The sequence below is a fragment of the Desmodus rotundus genome, chromosome X, assembly GCF_022682495.2.
Source record: "Desmodus rotundus isolate HL8 chromosome X, HLdesRot8A.1, whole genome shotgun sequence".
NCBI classification, from domain to species: Eukaryota; Metazoa; Chordata; class Mammalia; order Chiroptera; family Phyllostomidae; genus Desmodus; species Desmodus rotundus.
The window spans coordinates 86,782,175-86,802,407 of NC_071400.1; the positions used below are offsets into that span (position 1 = coordinate 86,782,175).

At 39.9% G+C, this 20,233-nt stretch overlaps 1 protein-coding gene across 4 annotated transcripts in view; it reads right to left on the reverse strand.

The window, feature by feature from the left end:
• The window catches only part of POLA1 (DNA polymerase alpha 1, catalytic subunit), a 299,926-nt gene that overhangs the window by 227,547 nt on the left and 52,146 nt on the right, over positions 1 to 20,233 (reverse strand). For all 4 annotated transcript variants that reach the window (XM_053917486.1, XM_053917487.2, XM_053917485.1 and 1 more), the window contains 2 exons: positions 17,947 to 18,096; positions 17,395 to 17,517 (listed from right to left, as the gene is read on the reverse strand). In XM_053917486.1, the coding sequence (XP_053773461.1) occupies positions 17,395 to 17,517; positions 17,947 to 18,096 (273 nt within the window). The remainder of the gene's footprint in view (positions 1 to 17,394; positions 17,518 to 17,946; positions 18,097 to 20,233) is intronic.

Below are 20,233 nucleotides of genomic sequence, written 5' to 3' on the forward strand. Positions count from 1 at the left end.
ACCTAATCCCATTCCTTAAGAATTCCATTCTTAGGGCCAACATTAATTATGACCATTCAAAGTCCCTTATGGCTGGTGTCAAAAGACTGAAGAAGTAAAAAGAGAACGCTCTACAGAAATCTATAAAGTGGCAGCAAATACTACGCAATCCTGAATGAGACATGCTAATTGGCACACATCCTTTCGAACAAAAATGGCTCCAAGCACTGTGAATATATAACACTATTTTCTCGAATTTCATGATGGCTGCTGCATAGATAAACTCTCAAAAACACACGGACAATGTACACTGGGGGTGGTTAACAATGCTCAGGCTCCCTGGATTTGAATTACGGTTCTGTGATTCACTGGCCCTTGGGCAATCCGTACTTCAGTTCTCTTGTCTATAAAATAGAGATCATAGAATAAAATCCCATGCTAACTTGCCTCACAATCAGGAAAATTCAGATCTAACTCAATTGAGGATTGGCTCCCATCCTCCACCCAGCCCCCATTTACAGAACAGGCTAAAGCTTTTATCAAGGGGGTGGATGATGAGCAGGGAAGATGTTAGGAAATAACTAGGCTCAAGACCATTTAGATTTTCTCAGTTCAGTACATTTCTATAGATCTAATAAACGAAAACATTTTCTCCTCCATGCCACCACACACACACACAACTGCTAGAAAACAAATTGAAAACCACTATTTTTCATAAACCTCACTGTAACATGACTCCTACGTTTTATGCAATTGGAAAAACATTTTTACAATTCAGTTTATATGTTGTGGTAGGGTTTTACTGTTAGTATTACGTGCTTAGAACAGTGTCTGGCAAGAATTAAATGCTTAAATATATCTTAGCTATCGTTATCCTTAACTGAACTGTATTATCTAATTATTTATTACTGACACACAGAGGGGAAAGTGAGACCAGATCCTAATTCTCTTTGGAAGTTCATAATAACTGCTACCCAACCTAAGTCAAGAGCAAGTCACATGCGCCACAATGAACTGAGTGGGTGAGGACAGAATCAATACACATTAAACTGAAAAAGAATAAATTAGGAGGTATGAGCATAGGACTTAACTATAGCTGTATTTTTCCCTTCTAATAAATATCTCCAAATATAGTTTACAGTGATTCAATTTATTAGCAAGTGGTTTGCACAAGCTCCTAGAGGACAAAATGAGATACTTTCTACCAGAAACACGCCAAAGCTGTGGTTAAAGCAGCAATCTGTTTTAAGGATAGCATAGGAGTACAGATAAATGATTGTTCCTATGAACTGCTCTTGCATCCCTATACAAGGGGGGAGACCCCAAAAAACTGCAGTTATCTTCTAGAGAGCAGGCCCTTGTATTACAGGCTTCCCCTGCTAGGTGAGTGTACCAGTGTCAGTGTACCAGCTGGCGTTGTTGTAAGAGGCTGCGTTCAGCTTCAGTGAATTTTTTTGAAGGCCTTTTCAACACATTTGCCCATTTCAGGATGGGTGATTTACAAGCACACCTGCCCACACCGCACTGAGTGTTCAGCAGTTTTTGACCAAAAATGGTATGACTCCTCTGCCCCACCCTCCCTATTCACCCGATCTTGCTCCAAGTGATCTTTTTGTGTTTCCTCGGATGAAAAAAGTCCTCAAAGGGAAATGTTTTGCCAATGTGGAAGAGGTGAAACAAAAAACAGCAAAAGTACTTAAAAGGCATCAAAATCAACAAGTTCAAAAACTGTTCTGAACCGTGGAGAAAAACATCTCAATGAGCGTTTTGCATCAAATGGAGAGTACTTTGAAGGTGAGTGAAGTTTAAACATGTAAGAATGAATACACAATTTTTTATAAATACATTCTGGGTTTTTTGGGGTTCCCCCTTGCATGTGAATTTAGTATGTGAGCATCAAATAGTTTCATCTGAAGTCTGTGGTGGTAAAGAAACACACAGCAGTTTCAAAAACCAAACGAAGCAGAGAACACATGCGCTGATTCAGTGAACCCTAATAAAAAACAGAATTTTTAAAAATTAATTGGTTTAACGAATCGTGCTTCAGAGATCAACAGTCCACTTCCTCTCATGTGTCTTTATCTATGGCCTGTGTCTCCTATGCCTACCACAAGTCCTCCTCCAAAAATAGTCAGATGGAGAGTAGCTATTTTCTAATTTTCAAGTAAAATGATTTTAGGAAATAAATACAAAATCCTCTCACCCCTGCAAAATTCTGTAATAGTAAATAATGCTACAGATGTGGAAGGAGACCACAGCTGATCAACCATTAGTCCAAAGCAAGTTATTTAAAGCTGTTTCTCCTTAGCTCCTTTCTGTGCCAGGCTCACTGCATCACCTGCACTCAGTACCCACAGGAGTTGGCAACTCAGTTCATCAATCTTCGCCTTTCTTCACAACTCTGAGAACCGAAGTTCAAAAACCAAAGGGATGAAGTATACAAGACAGATGGAAAGTAGGTGGCTGAATTAAGGCAACAAATGTCAACCAAGTACCCACTATGTCCAAGGTCCACACTAGGTGCTGTGTATTCAGGGAGGAGTAAAATTAACTCCATACCCTAGTGGAGCTCACAGTCTAAGAAGGAAGGGGAATACGGACACAAAGATGTCAGTCAGCAAGTACACAATGGGAACGACACAGGCTGCTGAGCAAGAAAAGATCAAGACAGAGAAACTGGCACGTGTACAAGGAAGAACAGGAATGTCTACTTTTCGTAATAGGGAAAAACCAACAACCACCTAAATGACCGTCACTAGAGAAATAGAAATAAACTACAGAATACTCATGTGATGGAATACTCCAGAGCAATTGAAATGGAATGATCAGATGTATGTGTATCAATATGGCTATAGTTAAAGAAACAGAACATTAGGAGAAAAAACAAGTTGCTAACTGAAATATGAAGTATAATTTACATACGTTAAATGGGTATATTCACAGGTAAAAAGAAAAGCATACAACAAGGAAGGATACGTATCAACTTCACAACAGGAGTTGCCCCTGGGCAGGGAAGGAGGAGACTGGGGAAGGGCACACAGAGGACATTATCTGTAAGGCTTTCTTTGACTTAAAGAAAAAGTCTTAAGCAGTTATGACAAAGCCTTAATATGTATTAGTTCTGGAAGGTGGCTACATGAATATGCTATTTATTCTATAAAAATGGAGAAAAATTGAAATTTAAAAATGAGAGGTGGAGGTGGAGTGGATGGATCCCTGTGCACAGAGGAGTCAGGGAAGGCCTCACCAAACTGTCATATAAGCTGAGACCTGAAGAGAGAAAAAGGCAACCCTGCACCAAGCCTGGGGCGGAGCGTTCCAGATGCACAGGGGCCCCGTGGAAGGACAGAACTGAACCCGTGTGTGGAACTAAAAGAAAATAGTTGTCGGTGGGGTTGGAGCAAAGCAGGGGTGGGAAGTAGGCGGTAGATCGGTAGGTAGTACATGGGCCCTTGGAGGCCCAAGTGAGCTGAGATGAGAAGCCACTAGAAAAGACATGATGCAATTACGTGTTAAAAATATAGATTCCCTGCTTTGTAGAGAATGGATTAGAAGGAGCAAAAGAAGAAGGCAGGCTGCTGTGGTGATGCTGGCCAGTCGCAATGGTGGCCTGAACTGAGAGGTGGCAGTGGCAATGGAGAAAAGTGGGTGAATCTGAATATGTTGAAGGTAAGGTTGGCAAGACTTACTAGTAACTGCATCTTAGCACTGGGCTCAGAAGTGATAAGACAGACAACTATCTCTTAAATATTATTACAATACTTGGTGTTTGCCACTGTGTGCCCAAGAACATGGAAAAACACTCCAGGCTCCTAAACCTGCTTTTTTTTTTTTTTAAGATTTTATTTATTTATTTTTAGGCAGAGGGGAAGGGATGGAGAAAGAGAGGGAGAGAAACATCAATGTGTGGTTGCCTCCCATGTGCCCCCAACTGGGGACCTGGCCCACAACCCAGGTGTGTACCCTGACTGGGAATTGAACTGGCAACCCTTTGGTTCGCAGGCCGGCACTCAATCCCCTGAACCACTGAGCCACACCAGCCAGGACCAAATCTGTTTAGTAAAAATGAATAAACAAACTTATCAAACTCAAGAGTAAATGAATGTAAATATAAGCTGAGGTCATTATGTTAAAAGACTGAGGAAGGGTCAGGTAAAATCAGTCAGGGAAAAGCGAGTTTTGAGGAAAATTAAAAAAGATAAGATTAAAAAGATGAAAAGAAATTAGTGTAGGTGGACAAAGGCAGAAAACACAGAAGAAATGGCAAAGTAAAAACAAAGTAAAAAATAACGTTGCAAAGAGCATACAAATCAGCCTTATTAAAGTAAACTATTCAGCATTCAAGTGAGAGAAAAATGTACATGAGGTTAAGAAACACTCTAAAGAGAGGGCAGACACGACAGCATGAGGTGTTTCATTTATAGCTAACACTTATCGATGTATTAACACACGCTATCTTCTTTAATTCTCCCAACACACAACCCTGCTGGGTAGTTACCATTATTAAAAATAAGGAAGCTGAGGCTGAGAGAGGTTAAGTAACCAGTAGGCGGGTTGCCAGCCCAGGGAGAAGCAGAGCCAGGCAGCGCTGCCCTGGGGCTCACCTGGGAAGCGATGGGCTAGAGGTGGTAGGGAGACCAGGGAGAGCAGGGAGAGCGAGGACCGTAGGCCTAGCCTGGACCCAGGACTGTGACCTTAGTTCAGGTGTTTTACAAGTTATTCTCCATGTCTCAAATCCCTCACCTATAAACTCGGGGAATTACAATACCTACCCTACAGCAATTATGCCTCACACCACCATCGCTGCACGCAAAGAGCACTAGCTGAAATCAACAATCACCTTCACGACCCAAAATTCAATGGAAAATTTTCAAAACTTTCATCAGTGCTTCTTCCTGACAGTCACCCGCCCCCAAGCACTCTTCCACCATACCACGTGTTCCTACTTTTCTCCTTCTGGCTCTTCTACAGACGAATGTAAGTCCATCCTCTCCCACCAAGCAAGCCATCATGCTGGGGATCCTTCAGCCCCTTCTCTTCCCACTCCGTCCTCTCCCCCAGAGTAATCTAGGCCAAGCCTGCGGCTCATTTACCGCAATACACCAATGACTCGCAAATTTGTATCCTGCCACCGCAAAATTAACCAACATGTCCAAGATCACACTGCGGATCCTCCCCTCCCCTGGCCCCAAACCCGGTCATCTTCCAGTGCTGTTCACCTCAATGAAAGGCACGCCATCTGTCTACCTGCACAGTCAAGCAGGAGTTGTCCTTGATAGTTTCCCTATTCTAAGCCCTAGCCAACCTATCACTAGGTTTTGCTGATTTTTTTCACTTACATCTTTCTCGTGTCTGTGTCCTCCCTCCTCTGACTGCCATCACACCAGCCTTCACTTGCCTCAAATACTTTAATAAGAGCCTACTAATTTTCTCCTTATCTATTCTGACCCCTCCAACTCACCCAGCCAGAATAGAATGGTCTTCTCAAAATGCAAATGGGAGTCAACCCTTCCACCCTGCATAGAACCTGCTGATGTCCATCCCTGCTCAGTATGGCCTACAAGGCCCGCATGTGCGTCCCGGCCACTCTCCAGCCTCACCTCCCATCACTCTCCCCTTCCTTTCTACACTCCAGCTACATACAGCAGCTTCCATCAGTTCCTCGACCATAACGCTTCTACCTACCACAGGACCTCTGCACATGTCCTCCCTCACCCTGAAATGCTTATGAGCCCTGCGGCCCTTTAGCTAATTAACTCTCCTGCACACTTTTCAGATCTCAGCTCTAGTGTCACTGGCTCAGGAAACCTTTGCTACTTCAGTCAAGGTGCTTTGATTCTTCACAGGGCCTTTGCTATCAGCACTCAGAAATTCCCGTTCCTTTTCTCAGTACTTATTTTCTTTTGGAATGGCACGATTCATTCATTTGACTATTTGCTTAATGGCTCTCACCTACCGGACTGAAAACTCCATTAGGACAAGGGCCTTGAATACTTACATTTACCACTGTTTCCCCTAACACACCAACACCATGCCTGACACCTAGGAGCTTGGCACCTCACATGAATGCTTGCCCTGGGTTGTCAGGAGAAACAGTAGTATATAGGCTTTCCTAAGTTAAGGTGCTTCGTAACTGGAGCTCAGCAGTAATCACCATCATCTAGCACCCTCTGACAAGTGAAAACAGAGAGACTCAAACTGACGGGCTTGCTCAAAGCCACACAAAACAAATAAGCAAGTGCGTAAGCGTGGCACCCTTGGTTTCCAGTCCAGGCTTTCTCCAGCACATACGCACCCTTTTCTGTGTTTTGTGAGCCCACTAAAGATCCTTTCTCATGTCTACTCTTAAGTCATCATGTGTTTGGCCTCCCAAACTCTAGCCCTAGTTTTACTGGAATCATTACCTAAGGCTTTCGTCTCAAGCCTGCAGGGCACAAGCAATGTCATTTGTCTCCATTTCCCTTCATGGCACATACTCAGCAAATATTACTTAAAGAATTTCTGGCTATGAGACAAGGATCAGTAATTGAATTAAATATATTCACCTGCTCTCAGCCAATCTTCTGAAAACAAGTTTTGTTTTCCCCCTGCCCCATCAAGACACCATCAAAGAAAAAGTACCCGGATTTTTTCCTGGGATTCAATTATCAGCTGTCCGCTGCATCATGCCATGAAGTCCAATTTAAATAGCACATACACCCTATCCCGCTGGCCAGAGCGCAGAAATGTTACATGTGGCCTAAGAACAATGCACATTATTAATAGCCTGTGAGCTTATTCCTTTCCCCAAGTGCCCCCTCCTCACCCCCATTCCTCTCCGCCTGCGGAAGGCACACCACCCTCCTGCACAGCACTGAAAATATAGTCTGTGGTTAAGTCAGCAGGGGTGAAAAGCCCCTGAAATAAATATAGCCAAATGTCTGACACTCCAAGTTATGACAGAAACCTAATATCTTTGCTCCACTCCCATCCCCACTCAACTCTCAGCCCCGAGGCGCAAAAAAATCTCATCACGAGCCTCAAAACAACAAATCTTTTGTTAAATTTGTAAAACAACAAAGCCAATAAAAATAGGCAATAGAAAACTAAATCCAAACCTGCAAAGAATTAGTAATTCCAAACACTGCACATAAACCATTTCTAGAAATCACTCATGCTCTGGTGTTGTTTCAAAAACGCAAGTAGAGACTGACTTTAGTCATATTTTATTTCATTTGGCTTTTTAAAACAGGGAGGGAATTGATTGTCAAAGAAAAGTTTTAAATTCTGAGACTTGAATACATTTGAGTTTAAAAGGGAAACAAGCCAATTCGACCCCAAAAATGAATAATGATAAAAGGAAACAAGGACAGCTGTACAGTGCGACACTGGCACTCAATTTCAAAGTAGGTACAAGATGTCGAAAACGATGACTACAGGGCTCAGGAATCCCTGGCTTAAAATCAAACAGCTTCTTAACACATACACACATACATAAAGCCATTCTCCCCACCTCCCAAAACTCCCACGACTTACCAAACTCAGCTCACTGTAATTTAACACAGTATTTATGACATGGGGAACTGACACAGGCTCGCGCTGCCTGCTGAAAGGACGATATACAAACAGAAGGCACTAATTCTCCCAGTCTTCCCTCAGTTAACCAGTCCTGGGCCATAATAAACCCCACTAGCTCATTTTGTTTTCAGATGTGAGATGGATGTGCCTTTAAAGGACCTGACTGGACTGTTGTGAAAAGTATGCTCGAGCCACTAAATGGCGCACGCAGGCTGCCAAAAGTAGGTTCTTCCAATTAGTGATAAATGTGCCCAGAATGGCTAAAGTGAGGAGACGGTGCAGCGACACCTTGTACACCATCAGATTCAAACACTGAGGCAGCTGATTCATTTGGGGGATGGGAAATCTGCACGGTTGCCAGGTGCGACCATGTCGCCCATAAATCTATCACCTGGGCAGACAAGCAAAGGAAAAACAGAGAAAAGGTCAATATTTGGGTTTTCTAGTGATCCCTTCTCTTCAATCCACCTATATGTGCAATTTGTCAAGGGAGGGGGAAGAAAGGACGTGGTAGAAAAAAGTCAAGTTATATGATATTTCCCCTTTCCTTAAGAACGGTGTTATCCAGGAAATTACCTATGCAGACGGACTGTAGAACCAGACAATTAAACCTTATGCCAATTTCTATGCCACTGATGAATAGTGGTTAATAAATTCACACTTTTCTTTTTGTCTCTTAACAAGGAGGGAATGACACTTTCGAAATCATTACTGCTCTGTCATCTTGGTTCACTGCCAAAGCAAGGAGCTTTAGAACACCTGTCAAATAACACGCGGCTTGTGAACAAGAAACATACACCAACTTAGGTTTATGTAAGATGTTCACATAGGCAGAAAGAGGAAATGAGTTTGAGTTAACAGAAAGTCCCTCGTTCTGGTGAGGGTTGGGAAGAAAGGAAGAGATTTCCAGGACTCAGTTTATGTTATTTGAGTCAGAGTAATGAAACTCAATCTGTCCCCCGCAGAGATCCGCAGCACACACACAAGGTCAGCCTGATAGGATTTATCTCCTCATCCTTAGGCGCATACCCAGAGGCTTCAGTAATTAAAATGGGCAAAATATTGAGACAAAAATACCACCCCTGTCTTCCCAAATAAGAGTGCTTGGTAAAAATGGCCAAAGTATCTTTTTCTTGTTCTGAGTATCCAGGTCATTCTTATAAACTCAAAACAGGCTTAAATATCAAGATCTTCTTTTAAAAATGCATCTCCTCCACATCCACCCACCTCTGACTGGGGAGACTATTAGGCCAGCGTGATCCTGGACCTGCGCGGCATAGACCTAGGTGTGAGGTGGAACACCAAAATATACGCCACATGATCTCGGACAACGTGAACGCAGGTGGAGACTGGAGACTACAGAAATAATTTGAGGCTGTGGGCTTTTCTTTCTTTTGTTTTTGCTAGAGAAAATCTTTTAAGGACTTTATTTATTTATTTTTAGACAGATGGGAAGGGTGGGAGAAAGAGAGGAAGAGAAACATCAATGTGTGATTTCCTCTCATACGCTCACTACTGGGGACCTGGCCCGCAACCCAGGCATGTGCCCTGACTGGGATTCAAACCAGCGACTCTTTGGTTCACAGGCCGGCACTCAATCCAATCAATCCACTGAGCTACATCAGCCAGGGCAATAAAGAGAAATTTTTAAGGGTTCATACAAGTATATACAGAGCGGTTCCAAATGCAATAGAGTAAAACATCCAACGTGTGGGTTTTAAAAAAAGCTCTAATTTATATTGAGAGTAAGAAAATTTCACCTTCTTTAACAAAATAAATCCTGGAAGTTTTAAGGTTAGCACTAAGAAGATTGTGAAAGATGGGAGAGACCAGCCCACAACCCCAGGACCACCTGTTCCTGGGGCCAACACCTAGAGGTACAATGTGTGTGTAGGTGGGGTGTGGGGTGTTCCTTCTTGACAAAAACTTGTATTATCAGGGCTAGTGGGCCCTCCCCTGGGCTCCCCACAGTTCAGGTAAGACAAAGATAAAGCAACCATTCTAAAATTCAGTAAATGCAATGGATAAACAAGGACAAAAATACCTCCTTGCTGAAGTGTTCTTCTCTTACACTCAAAAGATTCCGGCCTGTTTCAGCAGCAGGACTTCTAACATCTACCTCTAACATCAATCACCCTGCGTCCTCCTACACCTTTTAATGTCCAAAACCCAAAAGAGCACACAGAGGCAGGTGTACAGGCATCTTGGAGGTGCTAGTTTCCAACTATCACAAAACAAGAAGAAGGTGGTTCTGAATTTATTTTTAAAGGCCGAAAGTGTTGGCTATTTTGAAAGAAACATGCCAATGTTTTCAAGTATATAGAGTAATTGAAAGAAAGCGTAAGTGTGACCCACTTGTTTATCTCTCTAGATGCAACACTGTGCTAATAAAGCATACATTTTTCTATATATCCCAAATTTGTGTCATTGCAGTTCTCTCGAATTAATGAATGTACGGCATCATAATTTGGGCTAGACTTCCATGGGGTATTTCCAAGTTAGTGCATCCTCTTCTTATCTTTCTATTTACCAATATCACTTTCATCAGTTTTCAGAAAGGAGACAAATGGACAAAGAAATGTAGATGCTAATTAGTAAAAGTTCATCAGTATATATGATCTGCAATTAACATGCCACTTACTTGACTGGAAATAAGCATTTCTATAGAATTTAAAGGTATATGAAAAGAACCTAAGCTCAAAAATGACTATTAATTTGCACTATGTAGTGATGAATGGTAATTAGAATTATTGTGATCATCTCATAGTGTATACAGATATTGAATCATTATATTGTACACCTGAAACTGACAGAATGTTATATGTCAACTATAACTCATTAAGAAAAAAAAACAGTCAAAAAAATATTTGTACTATGAAGAATTTCCACTCATTCCATCTGCATGACCACAAATTCTGGACTAGATGTGAATTAATGAAGCTGAATAGTATGTGTTGGCAGTTTTTAAGAATTACAAAGAATTCAGAACTCAAACATCCCTAAAATAATACAATAATAAAAATGGATAAAAGTTTCTCTGGCTTAGAATTGTATAAAATAACTTCAAAAGTGACAAGTAATCTTTGATCACTGAAAAAGGATATCGCTGTTCTTAATATCAAATATATTCTGCCAAAATATATGAAACCTACATTTCATCCTTAAAAGAAATTATCTTCTCATATTAAAAAAAATCGAAATGTTAGTAGGTCAGCTGAAGTTAAAAGTAGCTTTAATGGTGGCTATTAAAATTCTGGAGACAGAATTAGAACCCTTCCCTCCTACCACCCACACAGTTTCCACGGGTCTGGTCTGGCAAGAAAATTCTTCACACTGCCATGTTTTAGGTGACAAAAGCACACATTTTTAAGGCTGAAGTTTTCCCTCAAACTACAAAAGTAGAGGGAAGAAATGAAGTAAAAGAACCAGCAGTCCTTTACCATTGCTGCGCCATGGTTCCCTCTGAGACTCTTAAATGCTTTCTGCCCACCCAAAAGTACACATATGCAGACACATACAGTGCTGCATACGACTTCAGAGGGTTCAGACCTTCCCTTAGCCCTACTTGGGTTGTGAGAAGTTCTTATATGACAAGCTAAGAACAAGTAACACATCAAAAATCTATATTTTGTAAATATCCAAAAAGATGTTTTCTTTCCTTTAGTGTAATGTCCTCTATTTTCCACCTACTATGACTAAAGCTGTTAGAAACGAGGCTGACTTCTCTATTATACATGACTTTCTTTTAGACCAGAGGTCCACAGCCTCTTCCTGTGAAGGGCCAGAAAGTATGTATTTTAGGCTTTGCAGGTCATCCAGTCTCTGCGGCCACTCATCAACTCTGCCGTTGTAGCAGAGCACGGATGCAGCATGAACAAACGAGTATGGCTGTGTCTCAGTAAAATTTTGTTTTAAAAAACAGGCAGTGGATAGGATTTAGCCCATGGCTTATAACTTGACTACCCCTGGAAGAGAGGAACAGACTCAACAATTCCACCAGGAAGCAAAGAGACAAATACGATTATATCCGTAACTTATACCACCCTTAAAAATAATTTTCAGAAGGATTAAAGAATGAGAAAGGCCAAACAAACTTTGCAACTTTTAGAAGAAAATAAGAGAGAATGTCTATATCACTGGAGGAGGGAAAGATTTAGTAAGGAAAAAAAAAAAAAAAACATAGTGTACAGGAGGGAAAAATCAAATATTTGGCATTACAATAAAAAAACTTCTGCATAATGGAAGACCAAAAAGAGAGTCAAAGGATAGGCCACAGATTACAAGATATTTGCAACACAAACGACCAAGAAAGGATTAAACTTTGAATATCTAAGAAGAAATACTGAGACATACAACCCAATGAAATAGGACATGTGTACGCATACAGGCAACTCACACAAGAAAACCGAAGAGTTAAAACACGTGAAAAGATGCTCAACTTAACTGATACTTAGGGGAATGTAAATGAAAATCACAATGAGACACCATTTCATAGTCATGAGAATGGCAAAAAATAAAAATTCCGATAATACCAAGGGCTAAGAAGAATGTGAACACGAAGTAATTATGGCCATAAATACTATATACTATATAAATAGTATAGGCCACATGGCCAAACGTATGAATTTAGCCATTTGAAAGAAGTAACTTCCCCTGATAAATCAAAGGATGGCTCTCATCAATGCTATACTTCCTGTGGATGTGCAAAGTCCACGCCTAGTAACACACCAGAGAGTCTCTTGCACATGTTGCTAACAGCGAAAAAGGAAAACAAGTGAAAATTTGGAAACCTAAAAATGTGGACAATTGCAGAATACAAATACACTGAGCTACATTCATTCACTGAAATATTATACAACAGATAACATGAAGAAATCAATTCTAAAAGTGTATCAACACAGATATTCTTCAAATGTGGTATGCAGAGTAGGGTTTTCCCCCTACTTTTTGTTGCTGGCAAACTGCAAACAGAATGTATATAGCACGACACAGAAATGGTGAAAACTTTCAATGCACCACAGGTATAGGCGCACGTATATTGTAAAAGCGAACAACGATGAGCAGCAGGACAAAATCAGCCCTGAGAGAGCAGTTATCTCTGAGGAAGAGGAGAAAGAAATGACCGAGTGTGGGGAGAAAAGGGCCTTTAGTTGTCTCTATAATACTTTATTGCATTTAATTTTTTTAAAAAAACACTAGGTTTTTTAAGAAAAAAGGTTGGAAAAGTGAAAATTTGGGTTAGTTCCAGATAAAGATGAAAGACACCCTTAACACTTACAAGATTCTTCATCTTCACTCGGTCTCTTTTGCCTCCAACCCCAACAAAGGCTGAAGTCCAGCCCTCTCCCTGTCGCAGGGCCATTACCAAGGGCCCCTGATAGGTAATAGCACATCGCCAAGAGACTCCCAGGAAGGCCTGCCCAAGCTGCAATGCGTTCATGCCATGATTAAGATACGTTTTCTAAACAAGAATACCGTTTCCAATGTATTCAGCTGTACACAACTAAAAGCTAGGCAGTCTACAACTGGTTGGCAGGCAGGCTAGCAAAAGACTCCTTTCAGCCTCCTGGGAGAGAAAATAAAAACGCATGGGCTCTACACCCAAACATTAATGCATACGTTCGCTTTAAGGCACAATCACAAATCCAGACCGTAAGTCTTTTTCTCAAGGGCACAGAAATAACAGAGTGCAGAAACAAAACAATAGCAATGTCAATAAGTACTAATTATTCCATAAAGACAAATATTACCATTACACTAAGGATTATGCAATAAGTATGCTTGTAAGTATAGAGTAAGTTTAAACTCCCTCAAAAAAACCCTCACAAAGTCAAAGAGGCAAAATTATATATCAAAATCATTTCAATTCTCTTTAGATTACACGGATACTGTGACTAAAGGAGTCGTTTTTATAGCCCCGTGGCCAGAAGTGTGAATTTCGCTATTTGATAGAAGAATTGGCTTGTTTTGATACATTAAATGATTGTTCTTAACCAATTAAACTTATGATTCAAAAACCATTATTATTTTAAACACTAAATAGTTTAGACCATTCCAATCCTTTGGTCCAGTGTTAGCCTTTATTAACAGTTTCAAAATTAATAATAGTCAAAAATCTGGGCAGATTTGTGTCATTAAATGGCCTTCACTATTGTTCACAGAATAAAGCCCTTAATTGATTAATGATCGCAGGGTATCTATCGCCATCTAGTGAACAATCACTTCAATTACGACACCAGTCACGACAACTGAGTCCGTTTTTTGGGGTGGTTTCAAAATGTGGTTCAAAATACACGTCCATTTAGTGCTACCAACTTGCCCAGTATCTTTTTTGTGCCTCTCTATACATATATTGAGAACACACACAAAGACAGATGGTATTTACACAGATCCACTTTTGAGTGTCTTGTAAACTAAATTTCCACGTTACTTCTCTGGAAACATCTACCTCATTTTTTTTTTTTTTTTAAGTAACTTGCACACTGTCAGGTCCCTCATACAATTTCATTAACCATTAACTAAATCAAAAATCACAGAACACTTTAAGTGTGAAAGATCGCACCTAGGAAAAGACAATATTGATGTCCACTTGACACAACTGTGAGCATCTTTATTGTAAGCCTGTTTTTAAAAGTACAATTAGTAATTACTCTGAACACTCTAGCAGCCATAATACATTTGATTACAGAAATTATTAGGTCACCAGAGCCAAAGCTGCATGATTCTGACAAATCTGAACACACACAAGCGAGACTTAAAAATAAAGAGGGAGCGGCATTCCAAGGCCTCCCCAGACTGTGTATTAATCCATATTCAAATGCAAAATTTTATAATCTTTTCAGATTACATGCTACTAGGTTTCCTTCTCATTAATTTCCACTTGAACCTTAATCTAATTTATCCTACAAGGACTTTAAAAAGAAACAACTTACAGGCTCTTCAAGGTATACATTATTTTGTCCCTCCATCTTATTACAAAAAGACTAGTCTGATAAAATTACAAGTGTTCCAAAATCTCAGCCAACTGACTCTCATTTTACACATCACTCTTCCTACTTCTCTCATAATCAAAGGATGCTTGAAATCACAAAGGCCTGAGCATATATAGAAAACACTAGTAAACCCAAAGACAGATTATCACATAGAACGTTCATTCTGCCAGTGATAATAATTATTACCAACATTTTAGCAACCTTTTCTATTTTAGGAAATAATCTCTGTAAGTGGCTTTGAATCTTCTAGAATAAGATTTCCAGGGAGCAACTGTATCACTATTATTTCTCATTAACCTAACATGACTTTAAAGGTCCACTTTCCACAGCTGTGTTAATAATTTGTGGGAAGGAGCGAAGGGGAAAAAGTAAAGGGGGAAATAGAAACCAAGAATTTAAATCACATCTACTTATTTCTAGATTTCTCTGAAATTCTTTGGGTTTTTTTTTTAAGTGGGGAAAGCAGGATTTTTTATAGTTCATTTATTAAGATTTGTTATTGTTACGTTTTATACACCGGAAAAATAAAAACTGAGTTTAAAATCCAGCTAAATGAAAATATTGCCCATAAAGTACAATGGATTAGGAGAGTAGGGGAGATCACTGGACAAATTTGGGGCTTATCATTATCAACAGTGCCCTTTTAAGCTTGTGGATTTCTGAGCCAATGCAGAAAATGTAACAACAGGGATTTCCCAACAGCAAGAGGCACCCTCCAAGGGAGTAAATTGTCAACTATTGCCTCTCGTGAGAAACTTAAGAGTAACCTTGATCCAATCTCAATAGTCAACCCATGTATTATCACCCAGTTGGGGCATAGTGAGTGCATTTCCTAATACAAAAATAAGATGGTGTTCTATCAAAGCCACTGGATACATATACGGAAAGAAAATTTAAATAATTTTAAAATAAACTTAGCTTAAGAAACTGAAAACATCCTTTCCTCACTTCAACTAGCCCTAAAACACATTATCTTCTCACTTAAAAAAGATCTGTGTCTTGAGATCAGTATCAAAAAAGATGATCTTCCAGGAATACGACACAGAATACAAAGCGGAAGCACAGTCTGAGAGACGTCCTGAGATGGGGCAGACAACCCTCATATAGTGAAAGCCTTACAATCAGGAAGATACGCATTCTAATTCAAAACAGTCACTTATTAGACCGCACCTCTTAGAGCTGATCTTTCTCATATGCAAAATCAAAACATTATCACCTGTATCAGTGGAACCTTGTGGGTTTGAATGAAATAATGCATCCGAAAACTTCTCACATGTTGCGGCTGTCCAATACATGTTGTGCCCTTCCTCCCCAGGCCCTAAGACAAGTCTTTGAGAGAGGGATGCCAACTGAGGAGCAGCTCTGAACATCCTGTTTGTTTCATGCCAGCTAGATCTGCACTACCCACTCTAGTAGCCACTAGCCACACATGGCAATTCAGTTAAATTTATTATAATTATAATTAAGTAAAACTCAAACTCCAGTTCCTCACCCAGGTGGCACTAGCCCGAAAGCACGTGCTACTAGCCACTTGTGCCTGGCAGCTATTGTACCGGACAGTGCAGAAGATGGAGAACGTTTTCATCATCTCAAAGTTCTATCAGACAGTGCAGATCTAGACTCTGAAGCAGGGTCAGCAAACTTATTTTGCTCAGAAGGGCCAGAAAGTAAATACTTCAGGCTTGGCGGACCATGCAAGTCTCTATCTTGACTACTCAGCTCTACTGATGTAACGCAAAAGCAGCCATAGGCAATACGTAAACGAATGAGTGTGGCTGTGATCCAATAAAATTTTATTTAAAAAATTAGATGGCAGGCTGGCCCACAGGCCATAGTTTGCCAAACCCTGCTCTAGAGAATTCTGAGTCCAGACTCCCAACACAAGCATTCTGCCCACAGCCACTAACTACCTTCTTAAGACTAATAGTTTTAAACCCAGTGACAGGAATCAATAGCTCATTAAGAGTTAAAGGGAATTAATAATGTTTAATGTAACTATTCTTTTACAAATTAGGAAAAACCCATTTGCTAAAGCAGATGCTTTAACAGTGCTAAAGCAGATGGAGCTAAAGCAGATGGAGCTTACAGTGTCAAATCTGTTGTTATCTGGCCCATCCTTCTAAAGCAAATAACTCAGTGCATACCCTAGAGATCTTTGCAAATCTCAAAGGTAACACAGCAAGACAGAACTCTTAATCTCTCTCTTCTAGATTTCTCCATTTTAGGAAAAGGGTCCACTAGCTAACCAGCTCTAAGACAAAAATAGAGGCATCCTCCTTGATTCCCCCCCCCAACTCTGACCTAATACAACAGTAAAAAAACCAGTTGTCTGATGTCACTTAGGTCTCCTTCTTGTTACCTCCTAAAGAAGCCTTCCCAACCAATCTAAACTAGCCATCTTAACTAACCTACCACCACCTTGTTTTACTATCTGCACAGCATTTCCTTCTATCATATTCTCTTAGTTATTTTTTGTATTTATTTATTCACTTATTTATAGTCTATTTTCCGAAACTATCCTGTCCCCACCCCAAGTCCCCACCACATGCACCTCTACACCCCCTGCCCTGGTAGAATGTGAGCCTCAGGATATAGGAAACTTTTATGTTTTGCACGACACTCTACCCCCAGTGCCTACAACAATGTCTGGCACATAGTAGATACTCAATAAATACACATACACACACACACTTACTTAAGGGATGAATGAATGGATCATTATCTAAAAGCCCATCTCTCTCAAATTTGTCCTAGAAAATGGGGTTCTTAAAGCTGTATAACTAAGCAACAAGCTGGATTCTCCCACATTATAACACATATAGTTAAGGACACTCATTTTTAGAGATGTGAATGTTACAACATTTACCTCCCTTCCTTTGTATGTCACCAAAGCAGCCAGTGGTTTGGCGTAAAATCTGCTGTAGGAAAATCCCAGGCAGCCATACATACTGTTTGCCGTGAGCTTCAAAGCCTTCTGTCGAATGTCATACTGCAGGCCACACAAGGACAAAAGACAAACAATAATATTTGCAAGTGCTTAAGCATTACATTAGATGTCTTTCTAAATGACCAGTAAGAAGGAGAAACCCTCAATATCTCTGGGGGAAAAAAAAAAAGAACACACCCAACCTGTCCTCACAGAGCCACGATTCCCTGACTTCCTAGATTCCCTGACTTCCTAGAAGCGAGTAAACGCAATCCCCAAAGCTCCTGGAGTTAGAAGAATCTTGCACAAACAACAGCTTTGCAAATAGAGGCACCTTCTATTTTGACGCACTCTTGTGTTTTTGAATGGTTTCCTACCCACAAATATAATAGGTACTCGTGCATTTGCCCACAGCAGCATGTTTAAATCATTGCCAGATAATCAAATTCTAAAAGATGAGACTCACTCAGATGTCTCTTAGTGAAGTTATACCTGAAGAACAAGGTCTGGATTTAAATCGTGCTGCTTCATTAGTTGTTTGACTTGTTTTCTCCGCTCTACCAGTTTCCGGATCTCTCTGGGCAAAATGCCCATTTCTAAGTCAGGATCTGGCAGCTCAGGGATCTGTTCTTGTTCTTCATCCTGATGAACACAACAGAAATTTCAGACAAATCAAACTTTCACAAAATAAATCTTTTAAATATTTTGTGGGAGCTTTACCTCATGATCACATCTTGAAAAACTACTTTCTTGTACAGTAAAGGCCTAAAATGCATGGGTGGTAAAGACAGAGCAGAGTAGGTTGCAGACCAAGCCAATACTGCCCAGTATCTCCTACCCCTCTAGGTAATGACAAATGTAGATGTCATTTAAAGGGGTGAATTTTTACACATGCTCCTTTCTTCTCTTCAACAAGATTGGGGAGAAACATGTTTGGGAAAACTGTTTTTAAAATAAAAACACTAAAAGAGGGACCTCCAGGATTAAAAAAAAAAAAAAAAAACCCAGCAACTAAACTACTGTTTGAAGTCATGTATACTACCAAACAAAATGCTGTGATTTCTATGGAAAATCATAGCAATTACTATAAATGTTTTAGACTAAAAAAAACCCCTCTAAATATTAAATCAGCAAATTTCTTTTAGAAATTGGGAACACATTTAAATAGGTCGTGACATTTCTAAATATTAACACATACAGGGGTGGGCAAAAGTAGGTCTACAGGTGCAAGTGTATAAAACAGATTATTCTTGTATTATTATTTATTAACTATTGTATTATTTTCCATACAAACAACTGTAAATCTACTTTTTCCCTCCGCTGTATATATTCCTTAGCATATATGTAGTACCTTTTATCTATAAATTGCTTGGTAACCAGTAGAAGAATTGCAACATTTTAGAAAAGCAACCAGCAGTCAGTCTTCTTGTATTAAAATGTACAGCAGGGAAAGCATTAGACCATTTTTCTCAAGCCTCCATTAGTTCTATTAACAGACTGCAAAGAAAAGCCAGACACATTTGCCCTTTCAAGGATTCAGAATTAAAAATAAACCTCCTGGCTTAAAGTATGTCAAGTCAATGCCACTTGATAACTCGGCTTTTTACAAAATATCTAATTTTATAAAGATCAATACCTTCCAATGAACAACCTTACAATAGTAGCAGGGACTTATTGTTTTCCAATATAGCAAATGATGGTAAAAAAAAAACCTCTTAAAAAGATCTTGGTATACATTCCAATTTATTTACAGCAACTATGGAGGTTATATAAAAAGTAAACCGAAAGCATTTGCAGTCAGGAAATTTATAATCCATGGCCAGCTCTACCACCACTAGCGGCGTGGCACTGGCTGTTCTGAAGACCAAATGACTGCACAGAAAAATGGGATGGAACGTATAAACTGCCTCGTGTATAGTATTTCATAGATGACCTCTAAGGTCCCTCCCAACTCTGAAATGATTCTATTATATATCCAGAATCCAAACTGGAAAGCTCACATAAAACAGCAGCGGGGGAAGAGGGAGTGCTAGATCATGTTAATAATCACAGTGCTGACACGGTTGCAGGACAGAGCCCAGGATATATCATTAATTAAATGCAGTCCCTACCTTTTGGGGATGTCTACCTAATACCATCTCTGTAAAATTATCCTCTTGCCCCATAGAAAGGCCCATCCTTAGTAGCCATGTTTGTACTCCATGAACCCACTCCTGTGGTCACAGCTGATGGGACCAGGCGGGCTAGACAAGCTTATAAGATTCTCTCTGCTGAGAATATGGAACTGGGACTGAAAACCAGCTCCCAAGCATGTGGGTGAAACTAAAAGACATGGAAATTCAGGAGCTAAGAAGCAAACAGACATCTTCTGCCACATGTACAAAGAAGCAGAGAAAAACAATATACAAAGAAAGTATGTTACTTTATATTTTTTATGTTTTACGGCTACAGAATCAAATCTAACCAATTTCCCTACTGAAAGTCAATTGTATAAGCTTTATATATAAACTATTAAGCCCTACATAAAAGTGTTGACTGAATGATCACTGGTTAAATTAAAATCCATGTGAGAGAATTCAAAAAGATCCTTTTAAAAAGGTTGTTTAGTGAGTAGAATCATTAAGCAAGGAAAAATATAAAAGATGGAAAATACCAAGTGCTGAAGATGATGGGGAAGAACTCGCACACAAGGCTGGTAGGAGTGTAAAATGGCACAACTAGTTGGGAAAACAATTGACAGGTTCCTTTCAAATTAAACATACACTTCCTATACAAACCA